The following is a 23544-nucleotide window of genomic DNA, read 5'->3' on the forward strand; positions in this document are numbered from 1 at the left end:
ACTGCTCTGTATCAAATACAAAGGCAATTTAGCATGAAATTATATGGGGGGAGTGGTTGTGAAGGCACATGTTTATAGGTTTGCTAGCCTTTTGTCTGTGTCTTTGAATGCAGGGGAGAAAGAGCTCATCATGCCATTATTGGGGCAAAAATTTTTTCTATATGTCTTTGTGATTTTTTTATTGTTGTTGTTGAACCCTTTCCCTGTGGCTTTGGATAATGCACTGCAATACGTTTTTGACAGATCTACCCAAAGTTTTCAGACAAAATGACAAATAGCAAAAAATATACACAAATGCTGAGGACACTGTGTGTTTCTGAAATATTTCAGATTTGGCACATTTAATGAAAGCAAAGGAATTGGGTATATGAAACAGCAGAAGAATCAGTGCAAAATTGTCTTTTTTCTGGTCCTCACTGGTCAGGACACTCACATATTGAGGACTTGTGCTCAGGACTCTTTTGCCAGTGGAGATGTGTCTCTGTATCCTGTCTTTCAGGAGAATTCCCTTTCCATCCTTCAGAGGTGGATTGCCTGGTGATTAGGTAATGCCCATTAGAGATTTGGCATCTGGCTCCTTTTCCTTGATTCAGTGAGCATCTGAAAATGATGTCTGAATTGGATCAGCATGTATGGGAATTGACTGAGTGAAAAACCACATTGTAAAGTGAACACTGTCTGTTGAATGAGAATAGGATGGGCATTACTCTTCTGTAGCTGTTTGTAAATGTTTCCTTCACTCTAAAATGACCCCAAAATGGAAAATTTATCTTTGTGAATTAAATCCAAATAAAAAAGTTTTCTATCATTTTACCTGTAAGAGGGGAGAAAACCCTATTTTTGAGTCATACAAACATTTTTCCTGCACCACTGAATTTAGCTACAGACTGAAAAAGTCAGTTATTTGAGAATGTATCTTTTTTAAAATTTTTTTCTCTTCGATCTAATATTCCTAATCTTATATTGAATAACCTAATGTTTTCTAGGAAAATTTTCTGTTCTTTTGAGCTTACCTGCTCTTAAAGCTTTGTAGTTTTTCAATCCTACTGCAATAGTAGGAGTAGTAGAGACATGCACCATTTAGATGGACTTTTTTTTTTAAATGGCAGTGTTTTTGAAAGCTCTCTGTAAGAACTTACTGCAGAAAATCAAAAATCCTAGTAACCACTAGATAAACTGGTACTGTCAGTGCAGGCAATGTGAAATCAAATGTTTTTCCTAGGAGGTGTTTCCTAGGAGGTAGGAGCATTATTATTCTTTTGCCTTCTCTTTAAAAGTACATATTTTGGGCCCATTAAATGTATTTTTTGTATTTTTAAGCTATTTGACAGGTGTGTCACCAATCCTTCTTTTTTTTTTTTTTTCTTTTTCTTTTTAGGACCAGTGTCAATCTCCTTTGAATATACCTGAATCAGAAGTGCCATCATGTATTGCAAGAAAAGTATCTCAGTATTCATGCCAGAGGAAGACAACTTTAAATAACTACAACAAGAAATTCACGGTAATACTAATTCCATCCATGAAATAAAAACTAATATAAGTAAAATAATTAATATAGTACTTGCATCAGTATTTTCTATGATGCCCTCAGCAAATTTGTTAGTAAACAGGCAGCACAATAACAATTAAAAAAAGTTATAAATCTGCCATTCTTAAATTAAATTGAGTGCAAGGTTAATTGCATCCTCTAAGTATTGCTGAAAGCTTAACACAGTGGATCTTTAAATACACTAATAGCTTGTAAACACATGAATTTTTAAAATAAATGATAGAACAATAATCTGAAAATGTCTTTTAGCCTTTCATCACAGTCTTATTTGACAAGTTAAAAGTGATGATAAGCAAAAACTTTGTTTAGGTCAGTCCAGGGTACTTCAGAATTGCTATGCTGTCTTCCAGTTTGCTCAGGTGTTTGCTTCAAAGTATGATTCTAAATTTTAGGTTTTCAGTTCTATGGTTATGAAAAATGATGGCATGTTAATCACTTTAACATGAGAAAAACCCCTCTTGAATTGTCTAGTTAAATAAAAGTCTTGGAGAATGCCTTATACCCTGGTTAGTGCTCATAACATTACACATTTCAGCGGGTATGAAGAGCCTGAGTCCTCTGGTCTAAATTCCACTTAAGTTTTATTGTACCTAATGTCTCCTCTTGGCTGGCTCCAGGTACTCAGTGACCACTATGCAATAGAAAACATTTGTCAGAGACTCTAATGTAGTGTAGTCTGAATACATCTGGTATATTTGTATGCATGTGTTTTGATTATAACATTAAATACTTCCTCATTTTTTCTAAAGCTTTATTTTTTATTTTGTTATTATTTATAATTTTTATGATTCTGCTTTGTATCTGACTGTAAATACACACAAATCTTTCAAGTAAATATTATTTGTAAGATCTATATGAGAAGAATAGCAATGGATACCATTTATTTGTGAATAAAAAACATTTACAAGGTAAATACTAAAACCTCTGAGAATTCAGAACTAAAGATAAACCTACAAGAAACTCCAAAATTATCTGAGAATGCACAGTTAAAAATTAAACAACTTAAAATTTGCCTTGTAGTGATGCTTTGAAATAATCATCAATTATATCAATTATATAGTACTGTTTATGGTACTCAAATATGTTAAACTGTTTGCTTATTTAATAAAAGTCCCTTTTTGAGCAACATGATCGAGTTTTTGACCCTGTTTTGAGCCTGAGGTTGGACTAGAAACCTCTTAAGGTCCCTTCCAACCCCAGTGGTTCTAGGATTCCCCAAACTGCTTCTTTTGAACAGCCATTTTGCCCCACCTCCTGTTAGAAAAACAAAGTTGTGAATGTTACCATTTAACCTCTTCAAAGCAGTCATTCTTTTTCACTGTTTACAAAGATCAAACACAAGCTTCTGTAGGGGAAAGTGTCAGACCAAACATTGTATGACTGAAAGATGATATAAAATACTAGCCTTCTTGGAGAAAAAGGAATTAAGTGTCTTAGTTCTACACTTGCTGAAAACGGTGGAATGTGGGAGTCTGGCTCTTTATTGAATTTTCTGTGTTATAACATTTTGTCAGACATTCTGAAGGTAAAAAAATTAAAAGTAATTAGGATGGATAATGGCAAAGTAAAATGATTGTCCTAAAACGCACAACGTTGTTGTTGATTTTTAATTATCATTAACATTTTGAGCACATTCATTTTGAGTGGTTTCTGTTATGTGTGTGTTTCACAGAGACAATCCCTAAATTACTCCTAGGTTTATCATTGCAGCAGTCTTAATGTCAGAGTACAACTTGGATTTGATAAATTAATTTAGCTGAACACATTAGAAGCAGGGCTGTTTGATGACTGGAGCACTGAGACTCCCTTCTGTTGTCCTGTATATCAAACATTTCTGGGTAGAAATTAGGTTTTGTAGCAATAAAGGTGTCAGTTTTTCACCTTTGTACTTTGACAGTAACCATTCTGAGTTCATGCTGTATTTTATTTCTAGAGGTGCAACTTGATAATGCCTGTGAGTCTGCCTAACATCTACATCTTGAGAGTTGTAATGGAAATCCTTAGGGCTGTTGCTCTTGTCCCTCACAATCAAAGCTTGCAATGACAGCTGAAGGATTTGGGTGTTTATGGACTACCAGTGCTGGCCCATTCCCTGCAGGGCTGCCAGTTAGTCTGCCTAATGTCACAGGAGCCTGATTTTTAGATTTGCTGTTGTTTCATTGGTCTTATATTAAACTTGTAATTCATGTTCTCAAATAAAAGTGTTCCAACAGATTTTCAGTGCAAGCACTTAGCAAATGCACTGAAGCATTGGCATAATTCACTTGTGCATGCTGTGGGCAGCCAACCATTAAATGACAGATTTTTCCCTGGTTCAATACCATACATCCCGAAAATTAGGTCCAAGCTATCTTGAATTATGTGTTGATGGTAGTATTTTATTATAACAACTTTATTTCATGAGCCTTGTTCCCTTTTCTTACGGATTTTCTGTTTTCTTTTGTTAGCTTGACAAAATTGCTTTCTGATCTTGACTGTAATAGAGGTACAAAGCTATTATTTGCTTACACATTCTCGGATGAGCTCTTAGACTCTTCCTTTTGCTAGACTTTGCCCTGATATGCTGTATCACATTCCTCTCTCTAATAAGTAGTAGTTGTGTTTGAGAAAGTTACATTGAGTTTGAGTTGTTACATTGGAACAGTCACTAATAGGCAATGACATGCATACAAGGATTTGAATGTGTTTATTTCTTGGAAGAGGCACTTTTGGGGACTCGATTTCTGTAGAAATTGATAATTAGTGATAATTTTAGTCTGGAGTCCTGCATATATTTCCCCATGAAAGACCACTTATTAAAACAAAATAGCAGAGATTTGGTGAGAGCTTGTGAGGAAAATGTGGTGGATTAATACTCTAGATGCAATGTCTGTGTTCAGCTGTCTCATGTTTCCTTTCTGTTGTAATAGACAGAAAACAACTTGCAGAAAGTTGCAACATACTGGTTTTATACCATGGAAGAAGTTAGAGAAGGTTTGGCAAAAACTGTGGAGATGTCAAGATTTCGTTATTATGTTCAGTATGGGGCAAATCCTAGCCAGATTATTTTTTATGAACTGTTGAGTGGTAAGGCTTGTTGTGTGAGGAACAGAGTAAGTATGTCAAATTGTGTGCCAAGGAGGAGACAGTGGCATTGTGTGTCAGTTCACGGAGTAGAAACCCAACTGCTTCAGACTTGGGCTTCGTGCCGTCTTTGGGTCACTGTGCATCGTGTACTGTGGCCTCATGGTGTGTAGGATGAGAACCACTGCCACAGACTTTATTCATTTGGGTGTTCCAGGAATGCACCTGAATGCATAAACCTGACTCCACAGGTGAACTGTAGCTGTTCAGATGGGTAAAGCTGCAAAACAAAAGAGCAAATCCTTTCAGTGGAGTCTGTACCTTAGCATGTTTCCTTTATGTTTGTCTTAAACATTAATGTTATTATGGAATATAATATTGCAATACTATTCTCTGGCTCGTTTGGAGCTAGCCTCCCTCTCCCACTGAAAATTTACACTTGGGGGCTGCATTGTGTTTTCTTGTGCTAAAATGAAAGGAGTCATTCTACTGTGCCTGAGAGGGGTTGCTGGATTTGAATATTAATACCAGACTGCAATAAAATTCAGAAAGACATTCTTTGTGAGGAAAATACAATTTAATTCTTACAGAAGAAACTAATTAAGTCAGAGGCAAATGGTTCTGTGATTCTGAGGCTTATTGCTAATGCTACTGAATGTTACTTTGCTTTGGCTGTTACTCACGGTAATGAGAATGTGGATGTTTAGCATGGGAAAGACGCCTGGCTTCTTTTCTACTCTGTCAGACAAAAAGTATTCCTTTTAAATTTTTTTTCTTTTCTATCTACAGAAACATGTATCAGTTATGCCAGTGGCTCAAGCAATTATTATTATTCCATTTTAAAATAGACCTCAGAAGAACCTCAACTTTAGTTTTATAATGAACTTGGGAGCTGTACAGTAGAAAACCACTAACTGAATAGATACTTTTAATAACATATAGTGTCTTACTGGCGTAGCTTACTTCAGTAAAAATTCTCCAGACTGCACCTCAAAACTGCAAATTTTTTAAATGTATACAAAGTGTATACCTATTCGAAATTAACTGATGGTTTGGTCCTAGGAGTAAATTTCTCTTCTGATTTTTGAGGTAAGTGGGAGTGTACTCCCTAAAATACAGAGTATAAATACAGCTGTACCTTTCAGCAACCCAAATTTTTATGTATATGTCAAGTCTATGCTGCTTTCTTGGATTTGTGTATATGTGTAATAGACATTTTGTATTTTATATTTCTTATCACACCATTTTTCATCTAGGGCAGTTATGCGATTAACTAACCGCATTTTTGCACTGTGTCAGCAGATCTTTTTTCACAATTGTATTGCTTTCTTTTACATTATGTGGAAAAATATGGAAAATTCTCATGAGTTCCACTCTGTTTTAAGGAATGAACCTTATATTATTGGTTAATAGGAGGAGCAGCTGAAGCTAACATATTTATTTCTGATAATGCAAGGACCCCGAGATCATACACATTATGCTATTACGTTATTCTTTCAGCTTTTTGTTTCTCCAGCTGTGTAAGATAACATGTTAAAATCTTTGCATCTGGGCAAGTATTGGGCTTTTCAGTTCAAATAAAAAAACATCAGACTGAACAAAAAATAAATAATTTCATTTGGTTGGAAGTCACTTAAGTCAAGGCTACAGGTTGCCTCAAATTGTTTATTTCTTCTTGAAATAAGCACCTGAAAGTATTTATTTTCTCTCTTGGTCTATCCAAAAAGTGTTCACATGCCATTTATATCTTCCCACTGAAACACAAGTAAGGATTTACACTGGGGAAAGAGAGACGAAAATTATTTGAATGAAAGAGGCATTCTAAAACTTTGATCAGTTTTGAATGGGCATCAAACACTGATGACACTGATGTTATGAGAACTAGGACCCATCCTTTGGATTTATAATTTACTAAATAAACCTCAAGTAGAAAACAGTGAGAGGGAAAGCAATTTAACTCAAATTGCTTTGCAGAGTATAATAGTTTTTCAAACAAGTGTCATGTAGGATTTTTATTTTTTTTAATCACACTTTGCTGTTTAGCTCTTTGGTGAATTAAATTTACCTGTACAATGGTATGTTCATATTTTTTTAATTTGTGCTGCAGTAATGTTTACAGGCTCAAGTGAAATAGGAGCCTTTTTTATAAGAGATGCTGTACAAGCACTTTGTAAAAGACAGTTCAAGCCCTGGAGTGTTCACAGTTCAAATAGGCAGTGAATGAAAGACAACAACAGAAACAATGACAGGGAGGTGTGAAGCAGCTTTCCAAAGTCTCACAGCACAGGAGTTCAATGTAGGCAATGTAGCCCTGTCCACAAAGCTGTAATGATTTCCTTACAAAACAGGTTAGATTTAAAATATGTTTTTTGGTATGATAATACTGGTGAATTTTGTTCTAGGAGAATCTTAAACTGACTTTTTGAAGACTATTTTGCAAATGACAATGGAACTGCTCTGACAGTCTTGTTGAAATGAGCAGGATAGGATGAAACATAGCATGGGACCATGAGTATCTTTTGCTTTTCTACATGACTTCTACTTTGATATTCATACTGAATGTTATTGGGTCAGCTGTTCAGATGGCAGAAACCACCATAACCTTATGGATTATTATTTTTTTCTGAGAATCATTCTCATATATTAGTTGAGAATCTTACTCTTTGTGTTGGTTCTACTTTTTTAATTTTTAGCGGTTATGGTATTTTAGTGTGCATTTTTACACATGTAAGATACTTATGGTAACTTTACATTGTTAATGACATTTTATCTCATTTTGAAATGAGTTTCTATGTCTCTACATCTATCATCTTCCTTATTTTTAACACCACTCAACAAAATCTTTGTGTACTTTTGGATCTGACCCACCAGGATCTGGAGGTCCTTTTAACCCCTGGATTTTTCCACAGTCCAAGTCTCACAAACATACATTCCTCAATTTCAAACACAGAAGTAAAATTTGCAATAACTGAAGAACTAAAATATAGCCCAACTATCACATTTAATTAGAGCAGACCCTGCAGAATACTCTGAAGATTATGAAAATCCCATGTCCTGGAAATGTCTAGAAATTTAACTGGTACTTTTAAACGGGAAATCTGAATGTTAATCTGATTGATAAAGTAATGGCAAGGTGCTTAATGTAAGAAATATGTAGGTTTAGAATAAAGGAGGGCTCAGTAATCTTTCCTTTTTGTGTTGCCATACTTAGACTTCACCAGAGATCTATTAGATTGCAAAGATTTTTCTCAGCTAATGTAGGAGTTTTATATGCTTTTCCCTCTGGAATATTGTTCATTGTGAACTATATCATTCTTAAAAAAAATAAAATAAAACTTTATTAAAAAGAATGTCAGAAGTAGTTTTATGTAAAAAGACATCTGTAATTAATTGCAGCATTTGCAGGCAATGGGGTTTTTTGTGCAGGGAATAATGACTATTCAATAATATTTAATTGTTATTTTAAGGAGCTTAATGAGGTTCACAAAGGCAGGAAAACACTGAAAAATGCAAACTAGAATCATAAAAAATGCTTTGATTGTATTTTCTCACTGACTGTCAATAACCTCTGAGTAAAATGCTACACGAGATTGTCTTTTTCAGTAGTGATGGTGACACAGCTTTTCTGAAAACTGCCCTCCTGCTAGTAGAAAGGGACTAATACCTCTCTACAGCAGTAGTGGTGCTGGTATAGGCAGGCACATTTATCATGATGGCTGATTATTCAGTGTAGAATACAACTATTTAGATGTGCATGTGAGAGGCTGCCTGCAGGGAGTGAGAAAAAAACATCCCCAGACTTTTTGAGCATCCTGATCAAGAGCATGACTTTGCCAGTCTCTGTCATTAATACATACTGCTGAGCAGCTACTTTTGAGAACTATTTTCTGACAATGCTTATCAGTATAGACTATTTTAACAAGAAGGTAGCAATTCTGTCTTTTTAGTTCTGCCTCTGATTAATGCTGTTAGTGCTAACAGGAGTAGGAAATCTCTTGCCAAACACTGCTTTCTTGGGTATTCATGTGTACAGATTATAAAGAGAGAAAAAGAAAGCAAAAATAATCGTAATTTTGTGAGTGGAACAGTAAATCTCACTTGAAGCAAGAATTAGCATCTTCTACGCCATAGTAGGAAAGAATTTTTGAAGCTGATAAAGAATAAAAATAGTAACAACTTGGGAGATCCAAAAAACCCCATAGCAGAGGAAACATCTGACTCCTGTCACCCCACTTGTAAAATATAATTTCCCATTTGCTTTTCAGTACTCTCAATGGTGTGTTTTCTCTTCCATATACAAACTGGGATGAATCCTTATTGCTCATGACCTCAAATTGGTGGTTTCACCTTTTCCTCCATTAGTTCTCGTTCTAAGTGGAAACTATAATGTGCACCTGTCTTTTACCAAAAAGTATGTAATTGCATACAACTTAAATAAAGATCTTAAATGTGGAAAAAAGAATAGCAGTTGAATAAATCCAACAATTAGCCACTGTAAGAGCTTAAACACAGCTGTTAGGAAGCTAAGGTTTGTGCATTATTTTTCTAATAGATTGGTTTGGGGATTTTTTTGGTTTGTTGGGGTTTTTTGGGTTTTGTTTTTTTTTCCCCACCCAAAGGAGCACTCTCTCCTCTCCCTTTGATACCCTGTGCCCAAGGGCTAGTTGAATGTAAATGGTAGTCAGAACCTCCAGATCAAGCATATTGCTAAACAACTGTCTTTCTCATGAAGTCTTTCATGAAATGTTATGAAAATGGAATTGCACAGCCCTTACTGATCAGGGTAGCTGATAAATAAATATGCAGCTAAAGGGAGGATTATTCCAGTGAGATAGACAACTGGTTTCTGATTCTTAGATCAAGGAGTGAAGTTATGCTGGTGATATAGAATAAAGCAAATTATCTGCAGCAAGCCCTGATTATATCTATACACTTTAACACATTAGTGTGGATAAATAAAAGGAATGTGATTTTGTTCAGCTAAGGTACCTATTTCTTCTAGAGAGATACTGTCAAACCCATTAAGATCTCATATATTTTTTTATTGAGAGGGAAGTTTTGCAAATCCTAGGGTCAGTAAAGACAATGTTTTCTTGAAGATTTTGAGAAAAACTTTCATTTTGCTTCAATGAGACTATAATGTCTATAATCTAAACAACCCATCATGTCAGATGGTCTATTTTTATTAGAACTGACTAAACAATGAAATGTAATATGTGAAAGGTACATTTAATTTGAAGTTGTTCTGTTTTAACAGTGTAAATGATGGTAGCTAAAGTAAAATCTTGTTGTTCTTTAAATCAGGCAGTATTCCTTTGATGGACGATGACAGGTGCCATTCTCTATTCCACATATGTAATAAAGAGTTGACTTCACTGGATTTGCTGTCACATCAGTTAGTGGGCTGGAGACAGACTCACCTGGAGATATTACACATGTAGCATTTAGGATGTACAAGGCCTGCTGGTTTTTACTTGGCTTTATCTTTGAATGTAAAGCACAGTAATGCTAAGATAAAAATCAGAGCAAAATCTAAAATCATTTTGCTTTATACAAGCTATATATTCATTACAAATTAAATGAAATTTGAGGCTAAACGTGAACAGTGATCCCATAAACACTGAGGGCAGGAAAAAGAATTTTAATCTTACTCTTTCCTACTATCCACTGTAGTCATTGCTCTGGTAAGCCATTTGCTGTCTCTTGCTATCTGTATCACAAGGTGTTACTCATTCCAAAACATTTCTGAACAGGCACTTGGGCTACAGCTCCGTGAAGTGGTAATTGCAGGCAGATGCGAACTGACAACCACTTCTTTGGGGTTTTTTTTTGTAATGCCTTGTGGGTCAAAGAGCAAACAAGAGTATGGTGGAAAACAGGAAGGATATGCAGCCAACTGATTCAGTGGAACACAAGGCTGGGATTTGCCAGCTGCTCTTGAGGGCCTGCCTGAAGAGTAGGAAATGGGGTCTCTGGCAGGAGGGCAGGACACAGTGCAGTGCGGGCGCTTTGCAAGGCTGGCTGGTTCCTGGTCTGTACTTAGCCTGCCCTGGGCCATTTGAATCATGCGCAAGAACATCCTGAATGGCCAAGTGTGGGATACATTTTAGGTAAATATTCTGAACAGTGAAAGTCTCTTCTGGAAACGATGTATTTTTAAACATTTCTGAAGAAACTGCTTAATTTTGCAGTCTTGAAAATTTTTGATGTTTGTGAAAGGTTTCACTAAGAACTTGGATTTCTGGCTGCTAATCAGCTACAAACCTTTGTAAGTTCTTAGGTTATTCACAAACTTATTTTGCAGCATTTGTTCTCTCTCAAAACCTTGTATCTTATAAGGGGAAATGACAACCAAAAATGCCTCTACACCACTGTGTGGTCTGTTCCCTGCATTTCATTTCTAAAAATTACTGCTATCAAGATAGATAGATGGAGATATATTTATATATATAAGGAGGGAGATAGACCTCAAAGCTGCATAAATTGCATATGGATAGTTTAAAATAAAAAAATTTATATGGACATTCTCCAGGTATTTTTGAGTGCAATGTCAAATAAACCAAACCTTGGACAGCTGAAGAACCATAAAGAAAATGTATTTCTATTTGCATGGGTTATACATGAGGAAAAAGTCTGTTTTTTTCCTGAATTACTAAATAGAAGCATGGCTACATGTTCAAGAAGAAAGTGGTGGTTTCCAGTGTTGCCACAGACTCCTATTTGGTTGTGTCTGAAAGTGCAGATGTCACATATTGACCTGCTGGATTATTAATGGTTGAGCATAATTCTAAAAATTATGGCTCTATTTCACATTGATTTAATAAAATCTGCACAAAATACAGAAAGCATATCTCACAAAAGATTTTCAAATTTGTTACAGATCAAAATATTTTCATACATTTGTCTCTAAAATGAAATTTTTATGATCCCTGGAAAACTTCAAGTGGTTAGAAAATTAGGCTGTTTTTTTATTTTTTAAATGACCTTTCTCTTTTCACGCTAAAGAAGTAATTCTTGAATTAGAATACAAAGTAACCTTTCTAAGGAGTATACTGAATATTTTAAGCTTTTATTAAACTTTAATTTTTCTTTCTATACCTCCCCCCACCCCAGGATGCCTTTGAGATAATGGCTGAAAATTATGAGTTCAAAGAAAATGAAATATTCTGCCTGGAATTTCTGAGAGCAGCTTCTTTGCTGAAATATCTTCCATTTGCAGTAACCAGAATGAAAGATATACAAGGGTTGCCCTGCATAGGAGACCAAGTCAGAGATGTCATTGAGGTAATGTACTTCTGAATTATCTGTCAATTGATTCTTTTACAGATCTACATTTAGAGGTCACAGAGAGCAGCATTGGTATCTGTGTGCATGTACACAGGCTTATGTATTTTTTGTAATAAGGATATATTTTCCTTGTTACTAAGAATGGAATGATTTCTGGAAATCCTTTGTAGTAACATGAGGTTCTGCCATGGAATCCCCACCCTTAATAATAATGGTAACTAGTGAATAAATACAAAGTGTTAAATAGTGCAGTATCAAACTTTGCATGCAATTTTTAAAGGCTTACACTGATTTGGATGCAACAGGTTAACTGTTAATAGTTTTGCTCATGTGACTACTCCCCTTTGCTCACCTGAATGCTTTATTAGAAATACTATTTTTGCAAAACTGCTAAATATTTTAGTACTTTAATGTTAAATCCTACCTTGCTATAGCCAGTTATATATAGTTGTAGCAGAGCCTTTTATCCAAGTGGTGGATGAACTTTACATTCTTCTTGGAACTTTGAGTATTCCCTACATTTTTCTCTACTTCCTAGCCTTTTCAGGACCCTACATCTTAGGTGCTGTTATTCCAGCAGGCAGCTGATGAGAGGGTCTTGGCTGTCTGGAGGGGTCATTGCTGAGTGTTATGCTCCTTGTTTGCCTCATTCCATCAGTTAGAGAATGTAGCCTCTGAAGTGCTTTTTGTACCTACTACCTGGGAGCTGGGAATTCAGTTATGATCCCACAGAAAATAGAGTGATTTATTGGGGTTATATTGATGGGGTTTTGGTTTTAGTTTTTATCAGAAAGGCTAGAAGAACTGTACACTCAAGAAAAAATATGTTTGTTCTTACAATGCTTTTACTTTTAGGAGAAGTAAACTAAACCAAATAATGAAATCTAATTTTCAGGACAAGTCATTGATATAGTTTATGATAAATAACTGCTTTCTGGCTGTGAATTTATGAGTAAATAAGTACTGTGAAATGTATTCCATGGTCTCAGTTTCTACTTCATCCTTGAGTAAATTTATGAGCAAATAAGTACTGTGAAATTTATTCTGTGGTTCCAGTTTCTCCTTTATTCTTCAGTAATTTTCTGTCTTTAAAAGGATTCCAGAATTTGATCCTGATGCAGTAAAACAATATGTTTGCTAAGGATTCTTTTCATGTTTGTACAGATTGATAAAACTTTCTTTTAGATTATTTGTCTAAATCTTATCACTGAGGTAAGATTTTATAATTGTTTTTTTTAAATTTATTTTTATAAGTAACATTTTTCTTGTTTAGGAGATTATTGAAGAAGGAGAGAGTTCTAGAGTTAAAGAAGTGTTAAATGATGAGCGATACAAGGCATTTAAGGTAAATCATTTGAGTTTTGTTGCTGTAGTTTAAAATTTCCCTCCCTGTAGTAGAACTTAGACAGAACCATTGATTTTATTATAAAGGAACAACTGATATCAAGTGCAAAGAAAGAATGGTCTTAAATAAAAAGGAGATCGAGAAACTGTTAAAGATTAATAGTGAAATCATTTTCTATTTTTAATTAATGTGATGCATATGTAGTTGCTCTTAAGCTTGAACTAAACAATCCCTTTTTCCTGAAAACTAATGCAATGCATACTCTTTGCTGTAAGTTTAATTGAATGTTGAGTTTATTTCTGCCTCAGTTGATTATCATTTTGATGCTACACCATTTTATTCTTGCATTAAGAAAAAAACCAGGTGAAGAAGATGACTCAAATCCATCATAATTCTCTTTGGTGTGAGGCAGAAGGAAGAGGACTGGAGATATTTCTTTTTTAGGCAGATTGTAGAGTCATAGTCATGCTACTTCATAGCTGCAGGGAGTCTAAACCACGTAAATATTACAGTTCCCATTTCTGAAATGTTCATTGAATTCTCCATTGGAAATATATAAACTATATGTATATATATATGAACAAATATATTTTTCAATTTTATCTGCAGTTTTAGTCTCTATAAATATACTGTTTCTGTCTTCAGAAAAAATTAAAACAGGGAGTAAATCAAGTGCGACTGTTTCATTCTCCCTTGCATTACTCACTGTATCAAAAGGCTCTTCCATTCTCTCTGACCTGTAATACAGGTATGAACTGATGTCCAGTGAAAGTTGCTAATGTATCCCTGGCGATATTCAGAAAAGAGGTATAGATTCACATGTATAGCAGGATTCACAAACCAGACTTGCTTATTAATTCATGATTGCACTATTGCATGATTGAGGATTAGCCATTAAATCTGATATTTTGGGGTTTAAGAAAGTATCTTGGAGATTAGAATAAAACCTATCAGGGGAAAAATTATCTCAAATACTCTCTATGTGTTGTTTCATATGCAAAATTTCAACAAACTTATTGGCCAAGAGCATGTCTTGACATTTTGGTTAAATTGGTTGTAACCAGTTGTTTCCGCCAATTTTTTTGAGTTTCTAAGAAAGCCAAGAAGAATCCCATATTAGTGAATTCCTAGATTTTACTGTTTAGCATGGTCATGGTGACTGCAGCATCACTCATCATGGCTTAAAAGGTCACTGCTGGCCCCAGGACCATAGTTATCAAATGACTGAATTAAATTATAGTCTGTGTTTTAGATGTAGAATCCTTGAATTGACATGGTCAGTTTGGCTCCTTGTAGAAGTGGATGCTCCAGCAAATGAGTTCATGTAATTTATTTCATGAGCTGAAAAAAAGCAGTGGCTGCAAACACAATCAAAGAAATGGGCTACAGGCTACTTGTGCTGCTCTGCTGGCAGCATCTCTCAGTTGTCGTCTATAAATATACCAAATAATAATGGATCTTTGTATGGAAAGAAAAAAATGCAGAGGTTTTTTTTCCCAAAAATTCGAACAGTGGTGCAGAATCCATTTTCTTTAGTTCTCTATCCCAACATTAATTAAGTCTCTTAGAATCATTTAAAACCCAGTAATAGACCCTTTTGAAAATCTTTTAGCACTAGCAAAAACATTAAAAGATAGCAATGTAAGTATTTTAAAAAGCACATTCTTTCATAAACACCCATGATTCAGACAAAGAGGAGGTAGTTTCATCCATTGTATACAAACTGTAGAGTTATTCCTATTTAATATTATCCATGATTTTAATTTTTTCTTTGCTTTATCTTAATTATTTCCTATGAATTAATTTCTTTAGAAAAACACAAAATAAAGCTAGCATGGTTGGAATTCAGAGGTTATAGATTCAATGGAAAACAGCAGTTATTTGTGTCTTACACAGCAAATCATTGAATTCCATAAATGTACAAAGAAACTATGGAGAGCTTCAGTATTGACAAACTGAACATAAAAAATATGCTTTCAGGCAAGCATGAAAGTTTTTCCTCTTGCTTTTATATCGCTATTTATTGTTCATCTGCGATATTGATCCACTGAATAATGCTTACAACTCTGACATTTTTGCTTTACATCCTTTTGTGGGGAATAATTTAGTGTACAAAATTACTTTGGAATAAATGGAATACAGCCACACAGAAACTTCAGAGACTGGTAGATTTGGGCATTTTTGTTTTGTTTGTTTTGTTTTTCTTTTTCCCAACAGGCAAAATAGTAAAGTATGTACTCCAAATAAGATTATGAGATGTATAGGAATTTCACTTGACTCATGTGAAGACTGAAAATCATAAGGCTGTTTGCAATATGCAAGAAAACAAAAGTTACAGTTTTTACTTGAAATGGAATCCCATTTTGGAAAACAATATTGTTAGTGACCTTCAACATATGTCTTATAGAATGGAGTATAAGAATTATAGAATGGTTTGGGCTGGAAGGGACCTGAAAGATCATCTCATTCCAACCCCCCTGCCGTGGGCAGGGACATCTTTTACTAGGCCAGGTAGCTCAGAACCCCATTGAACCTAGCCTTGAACACTTCCAAGGATGGGGCAAGAATAGATTAGTTGTCTTTATGTTCTTATGATCTTTCTCCATGTAGCACTGAGACCCAATTGTCCTCAGTGCAGAATTTCAGGATTGCTGGGATTCCTACTGACCCCATCTCTCAGTAGTGCTACAACACCATCATCATCTGTACAACTGAGAGCTGGTAGTGTATATAACACAAAATCATAATGTCAGTCAAATTATGAATGGTCTTGTGACGCCTCTTATTCTATGAAGGGACTGTAGGGGAATACAGGTACTTAATGTTACTGTTTGCATTTCTGTTAAGAAATGGAGTAAAAATAAGTACTACTCTTATTTCAAACCTTAGTTAAAAGTGTACATCCAGGTAAATTACATAAAGGTACTGGACTATTACTATATTCTTGTTTAGACTTCACTTTAATGAGAATTGTCCATGTATAAACCAGTTCTCCGTTCAATGTAGCTGTCCAAAGAAGGGAAGCTGAATCTGTATGTTTGCATTGCACTAACTCTGCCCATTATTTTACTTGTGAAACCTTGTTGTTACCTACTTATTATTAATTCACTGCCCCTTTAGAAAACAACACTGAAATGTGTGTTTTTCTACTGACCTTAGCAATTTACTTCAGTCTTTGGAGTGGGAGTGAAGACATCTGAGAAATGGTACAGAATGGGTTTGCGAACAGTGGAAGAATTAAAAGCTGACAAGACCCTCAAGCTGTCAAAAATGCAGAAAGCAGGTAAGGTGAAAGTGTCACAGAAATTTCTATGTCAGTGCTCTAAGAACTTGATAACAGAATCACAGGAGGAGACAAAGGTCATTTATACATCCGTTTGCTTGCTGCAGGGTCTTGTGAATACTGAATTATTAGGTAGAAATAATATTTGGATTAACAGAGCTGCTAATTAAAAATGGTGTCATTCAAAACATAGGAATATGCATACTTTTAAATTGCTTGCACAGGTACTAAATGAAATCTCTCATACACAAAACTATTAATGGTTCATTATTGCAGAGGTTGTGAAAATTGGGAAAGCCCAGAACTACTTTTCAGAGGAGATCTGTCTCCGTCAAGGCAGCTCGACCTTAGTGATAAATCAAGATTTGTAATAAAGTACTTATAAAATTCTTCCCATAATCCTAGCACCCTTGAGCTTTAAAATGCTAAACATGATCACATGCAGTGTTACTTCCCCATAGATTTTTTTTGTGTGTGCTGTTTCCCTAAATAAAGGAACTCATTTAAACAAAGAAATTAGTTAAACTAAGAAAAAAATATTATATAACATGAAAGTATAATAACATAACTTTATTTTTGCATTACATTCATGTGGTTTACATCACCTCAGAATCCCTTGGATCAACTTTCCTACATTCATGTTCCTTTGTCCTTTTTTCTTTTATGTGTCATATCCAAATGTGAAATAAGCAGTAGGGCTGGGCTATTTCAACAAAAGCTCTGTGATCAAAAATAAGATAGGTGGGATATTTCTGAACCCTGTACTTGGGTAGAACACCTTAATTTTGGGAACGCTGCCTTTTAAAGCAGTACATCCAAAAATGCCGTTGATGGGAGCTGGTAGGGAAATCCAGAATAACTTATAAATATTCAGGTTCTCAGAAAGTGGATCAATTATTGCGACTGCTATATTGACAAATGACCTGACAAATAATAATGACAAAAATATATATAAACTCTAAGGGAAAGATGAGGAAAGGAGGAGACTGTCTCTGGCCTGCGATCCCTCACACCCAAGAGAGATCACAGAGACTGATTTCAGGAATGGTGGGGAGGAAGGATAACCTGAAGAGGCTGGATCAAAATTTGTTTCTTCCCACAACATGTTCTAAAACAAACCTATAATTTCAGGTTCATGATGCAGCATTTCTTAGTTCTTGCCGTTAGATAGGGTTCCCTTGCCCATGGTATGAGTTGTGTGGTTTAACTTCTTGATGAGAGGTGGCTATTCACATGGGCTTTGCATAATGCAGTGTAGATTTTGATAATTCCATGGAGTGATCAGCACTTTTTGCCTTTGATTTCCAGGGTTTCTTTACTACGAAGACCTTGTTAGCTGTGTATCTAAGGCAGAAGCAGATGCAGTAACCTTAGTTGTCAAGAATACTGTATCTACCTTTCTACCAGATGCTTTAGTTACCATAACGGGTGGTTTCAGGAGGTGAGTGAAAACAAATGGAATCACTTGGCTGTTTTATTCAGGTACATGAAAAAGAGATGTTGTGTATTGGAAAAATCAAAGAAGCTTGGTGGGAAAGTATCAGAGTTTGTTTTCAACTTTTTTTTTTTCCCCTGGGTTTGTTGTTTGCTTGTTTGTTTTTTCAAACCAGAGGGCAATTCTATGACATTCCCAGATTACTGTGTTTTGTTACTGTGAATAGTTGGTTTGTTAGAGAAAAATCTAAGAATAGCTTGATAGAAAAATGATGTTTAGATCATGTACTGTACTTGGGCATCTTTTTTTCTCTTTCACTGGATCTGAATTCCTGAGGCTGAGACTATTGTAATGCCATACTTCAAGGAAAGATACAATAGGCTTAAGGCAGTCTTGGATTTTTTGTTTTGGTTGGTTTTTTTTGAGGGGGGAGGGGGTTGGTTTTGGGGTTTTTTTCCAAGAGATCTTAAGTAACATGAGCTGAAATGTGCTGAGGCAGTTTGTAGTGTTAGAGGTTTATTTTACAGTGAATGCTTACTAAAATGACCATAAAGCAATGACTAAACCAAATATACACTAACCTCTGATGGAATGATGGAATGATCATGATGGAATGATAGATGGAATGATCTCAGAATTTCTTTCCTGGTTGATTTTTGTTCCTAAAGCTTTTGGTCTTGCTCTGTAAAACCAGACCTGAAGCTGTTGCTCAGAACATCTATAATTCGTTCTTTCAGCACTTGAGAGCTCTCTTAAAGCCACACAGCAAAGTATTGAGACTGGGAATAGTCTTCAGAAGTTCTGGTTTCCTTGCTCTATGCTTAGACCCCCATTATGTCCTTCTTGTAGTACATGTCATGCTCATAAAGCAAAAAGCCCTACTCAGCACCTTAGATCTCTCGCTGCTTAGTTTGTTATTTTGTAAAACTTTAACTATATTTTAAAAATAAAAATATCTTTCAAAAATAATTGAAGTATTCTCTCAGAACTCAAAATACACAGTTCTGTAACTCTTATGCAACTAAAACTGGTATGAGGGCAAAAGAGAAGAATGCTAATAATTAGTGTATCACCTGTGTGATTTAATATTGTAAGCCTAGATAGGTTTGCATAGACTCAGTCCAATCTAAATTAAGACCTTATGTAATTTGTAATTTCTATATATAGGCACAAAGATTGTGCTGAATGCTTTTATAATCTTTGTGCTATCTTATGATATTTATAATTATTCCTTGTATATCCCATATTTATCATAAGAACATTTGCAACCTCCAGCTACGTAATTACTATGTAACAGTGTGGTCAATCAGAAGCATTAGGCTTAAGTATGAACCCTGACAAGAATTATAAGAACAAGATCAGATTTTGTACTCAAAACCTCAAGTATCATCATTCTGTGAGCCTTTAAGAGGCATGTGATGACAATCTCTTCACACCAAAGCAAAGAGGGATTCAGGGACCTTTTGTTGTTCATAACTTGTGTGTAACTGATTAACACATGTCTAGACGGGTCAGAGACTTGCAGGTTATTATACTGGAAGCTCCCAGTTTCTTCATTATTTAAGTATCTAATTATGCCTAGTAAGTAATTCTGTGTACTAATTGCATGCCTTTAAATATACAGGAATATGGTAAACTAAGTTTCAATATCGCAGTCCTGAATGATATTTTACTAGCCCATGGAACATAAATGCTATGGTGTAGAATTTGTAGAAAACTATATAGGCACCTATATTTTAATTGCTGAGCTGCAACAGAGTTGATTACATCTGTTCTTTTTTGCCCATCTCTTATAGTGGCAGTATTCTTCAGCGAGAAGTATGTGTAAGTTAAGTAGCTCACAGTTTTCAATTAACAAATTATTTTTTGGTTCATTCATGATTATATAAATATTTTATTAAAAGAAATAGGCCAATTTGCTAAATCAAACAACTTGATTCCCTCATAATACACCTTGTACACTACTAACATAAGAGGAAAAAATAGCTCCTGATTGCTCTGAATAATATATTAATTCCCCAGGATCTAGGCTTGTCTAGCTTTGTATACCTGTTTCATAACTTGGAGAAAGTTTGGCAGTTGATTGTTTTCCTCCATATTTGACCAGAGAGTTGGAAGTCAGGTGTCTCATAAACCTTACTTTACTATGTAGGAGAACTGGATGAATTGCAAGGAGCAGAACTTCCATAGTGATCTGCAGCCATGGAGATTCAATAGGGTAGAGAACAGGGAAGTTACATTCTTTTTCCCAAACCTATTAAGCACACATGCAACTGTATGTATTTAATGAAACTAGACCTTTTCCTTTAAATTTCTGAAATGTCATGAAATCAGATGATGTAGAAATTCTTTTAATCAAAATTAGAAAGAATAGTATAAAATTCAAGTAAATAATAGTTGTTGGTTTGGTTGTTTTTTTTTTTTTAAATTGAGCAAACTTGTTCTTAGACTTTTCTTTGGTTTGATTTAGTCTTCACCTTTAGTCTTCTGTATGGCTTCTTTTATTAGCCTTGTAAAAAATAAAAGGGTCATGATGGCAGCCATTCCATATCTTCCTAATTTGAAATCATTCAGGAGCAGGAATTAATAAATTATTGAAGTCTGCATGAGTTTATCCCTTGTTGCTTTCCTACAGGAACCCTTAGCTAACTGCCTGTAAAACAGACTCCTCGAGTTTCAGTTAGCATATTTTCGTATGAGAGGTTGTGAGAATGTTTTCTTTTTCTTGTTTTTCCATCCTTTTTCAACACTTATCTGGGTCATTTTGAAACAGAAATTACAATGCTGAAATGCATGGAAATACAGAAATAGAGCAGTTGTAGTTATGAAATAGATGAATCACACCCACATGGTGTGGAATGTGTTTCGTTGTCTATCTAGGGAGGGTGTCAGCTTCACTGCAGAGAAAGAAGTACTGAATATGCTGATAATGCAATATAAATCATACCATGGACAATGTTATCAGAAAGACTGAATTTGCCGTGGAGTCTGTTTGAATTGGCATGGCATTATTTTCAGTGCTCAGCCTTTCTTATTTTGAGATTTAAGTTAATAAAACAAATTCCAAGATGGGGAATAGCACCTCATATTACAAGTTGCAAAAGCCACTAAGGGTGAAGTTTCTCTTCCAACATTCAGTTCAACAGAAGCCCAGGGATGGGGAGAAAAGAAACTTTGTTCTGGCATGCAACATCCCTGATTACTGTGTTTGTCTCGGCTATATCCAAGGCAGGAGTGTAATTTAGGCTAAAGTGTGTTATCACTTTTTTGAGTTAAACTGTGGACCTGACAACTTTTTTTCTTGGTTATTAAAAAGGTAATTTTATACTATGAAGAGAATTAAGGACTTTTCCATAATAATATCATCTGTATCTCACTGCATGTTACCGAAAATTTGATTCCTATTAGCAATGTGTTAATGCTATTTATAATATTAGCATTGTTGTAGGATTGTTAGTAATGACAAGTAGACAGAAAACTTCACAGTAGGTTTCATGACAGTGAAACAGGAGGAATTTTCCCATTTTCCCTGTAGTTCCCTGTTAATATATGGCTTCAGAGTAACTTCAAGAAAAAGTTGTTGTGCACTGAAGCATTATCACCATGTTTTTTAAGACCCTGAGTTTTAGCTAACTTGATTTAGCTTCTGATATTTGGGTTTACCACAAGAGGTGATCTAGGCTGAGAGCTTCCTAAGAGCAAAAATGCTTGGAGGATTATATACTATATGTAGTTTATGACTTCAATCTCTTTACTGATTATTCATATTTCAATACATTCACCCATAAAAACCAAATTTCACTGGAGAAATTCAGAAAAGGATCTGGAATAAAAATTACATACGGTTATGAGAGTATTTATATATATAATATAAAGAAAAACTGCATTTTCAGAATGGTTTTCTGATAACCTGTTCGTATGATTCCCAAATTATTTACAAATTATGTTTCAGTTTTCTTGTGTTGCATGTAACACACTGAAATAGTTGTGGTTAGCTCTGCAGCAGCAGCAATGTATTGCTATGATGTGAGGACATAGTTACTGTATCATCAATAGGCACTTATTTTTTTAGAAAATTACCTAGCCATCCTCTTGGTATTATGATTTCACTTCTGAGTTTCTCAGATTATATTTACCTAGACACACTTTTGTTGGCTTCTCCTATCTTTGCCTTAAGATAGAGTGAAGTAGACTAAGGAGACACTTTGTTTTGGGTAATTTTTGTTATTGCAGTTCCTAAAGAGTTGTCCAAGTATCTTGGGCAATGCATCATTCAGAATAGCTAGTGCCTCTTGTCTATTATTTGTCTTGGTGGGAGGCTAATTCCTCCATGCAGCATCAGTCTTCAGGGAATGTTTTGTCTCAGACTCTCATTATTAATTCTGTTCTAACATGAGCCTAATTGATTGATAGATCACTATCTCCTTGCTTGAGTTTTATATTATCTTTTAGAATCAGGTTTGACACTCTGTAACATTTGTAGATAAGAATTGTTAATAAAAAAGCAGTGAAGAGAGCAAAGGACAGGGTCAGTGTGTTTGTCAGGCACCATTGCCATGCTTTTGTATATTACAGTGCAAAAGCTTCTTTCCTGTGTGTAGTGACATTTCCTACAAGGCAAAGGAATGCATAAAGGAATGACATGGGACAGAACTCTGGTCTTTCCTGTTCTGTACCAAGATAATAATTTAAAGATATCCCTCCTTTCTGTCTTGGAGATAAAGTAAAATGAAATATCTGGGATAAAGAAACACTTTGAGAGGTTATTTTACAGGTTCACGCACTGGTAAATAACCAGTGTTATTGTGGCACCTTTGTTTCAGAGATGCGACTTCTGTATGGCACCTGGAATCAAATTTATCCAACTGTTGGCAGGTGCTCATAAATGAGAGGATGTAAGATTGAGTGTATGGAAAGTATTATACTTCCTAACCTTTTGGTATATACTCAAGACTTTGTGGTTTATTTAATTGAGCTCATCATGTGGTCTCTGACTGAACGTCTGGATAAATCATAGAACACTTGAACAAAAGATTCCTTCATTAAGTTTTTAGGCAAACTCCTAATTAGAGGTTGCTTACTCTGCTTACACTTTGTTTTTACAGTGTGCCTTTGCATTTACACTGTTCTTAGAAATAGTTATTTCTATGGGTTTTTTTTACTCCAACAAACAGTAGTAAGGGAAGATATAAGATGTATCCGGCTACTCAAGTCCAAATACTGTAATTTCTGCTCACTTTCTTTCACTGCTGTTAGGAGAAGTCAATTTTTTTCTCTGCTGCTGTTTCATTTTGTCATGGAGAAATCTGCTATAACAGATATCTGTATAGGCAGGCTGCTCACTGAATGTTGGAGCTGATATGGTAGTTTACACACACTCTAATTTAAACAGATCCTGGAATAATCTAGCAATTATTCCAGCAACAGACTGAAGAGACTTCTTGGCTCTCCTTTGTGAGCATGGCTTTTCCTCTGACAAACTGTAGTCCATTTTGGATGAGGCTTTTAATCTGGATATGTATTAATCTGATCTGGTTGGTTTTAAAGCTTAGTAAAACAGTTTTGCCTTACCAAACTCCCTA

General features: G+C 35.1%; 1 protein-coding gene across 2 annotated transcripts in view; it reads left to right on the plus strand.

Moving 5' to 3' along the window:
• Window positions 1-23544, plus strand: part of DNTT (DNA nucleotidylexotransferase) — an 87105-nt gene that overhangs the window by 8815 nt on the left and 54746 nt on the right. For both annotated transcript variants that reach the window (XM_027647817.1, XM_027647818.1), the window contains exons 3-7: window positions 1379-1501; window positions 11726-11896; window positions 13173-13244; window positions 16404-16527; window positions 17836-17968. In XM_027647817.1, coding sequence (XP_027503618.1) covers window positions 1379-1501; window positions 11726-11896; window positions 13173-13244; window positions 16404-16527; window positions 17836-17968 — 623 coding nt within the window. The remainder of the gene's footprint in view (window positions 1-1378; window positions 1502-11725; window positions 11897-13172; window positions 13245-16403; window positions 16528-17835; window positions 17969-23544) is intronic.

The sequence above is a fragment of the Corapipo altera genome, unplaced genomic scaffold, assembly GCF_003945725.1.
Source record: "Corapipo altera isolate COAL_440 unplaced genomic scaffold, ASM394572v1 56, whole genome shotgun sequence".
Classification (NCBI taxonomy): Eukaryota; Metazoa; Chordata; class Aves; order Passeriformes; family Pipridae; genus Corapipo; species Corapipo altera.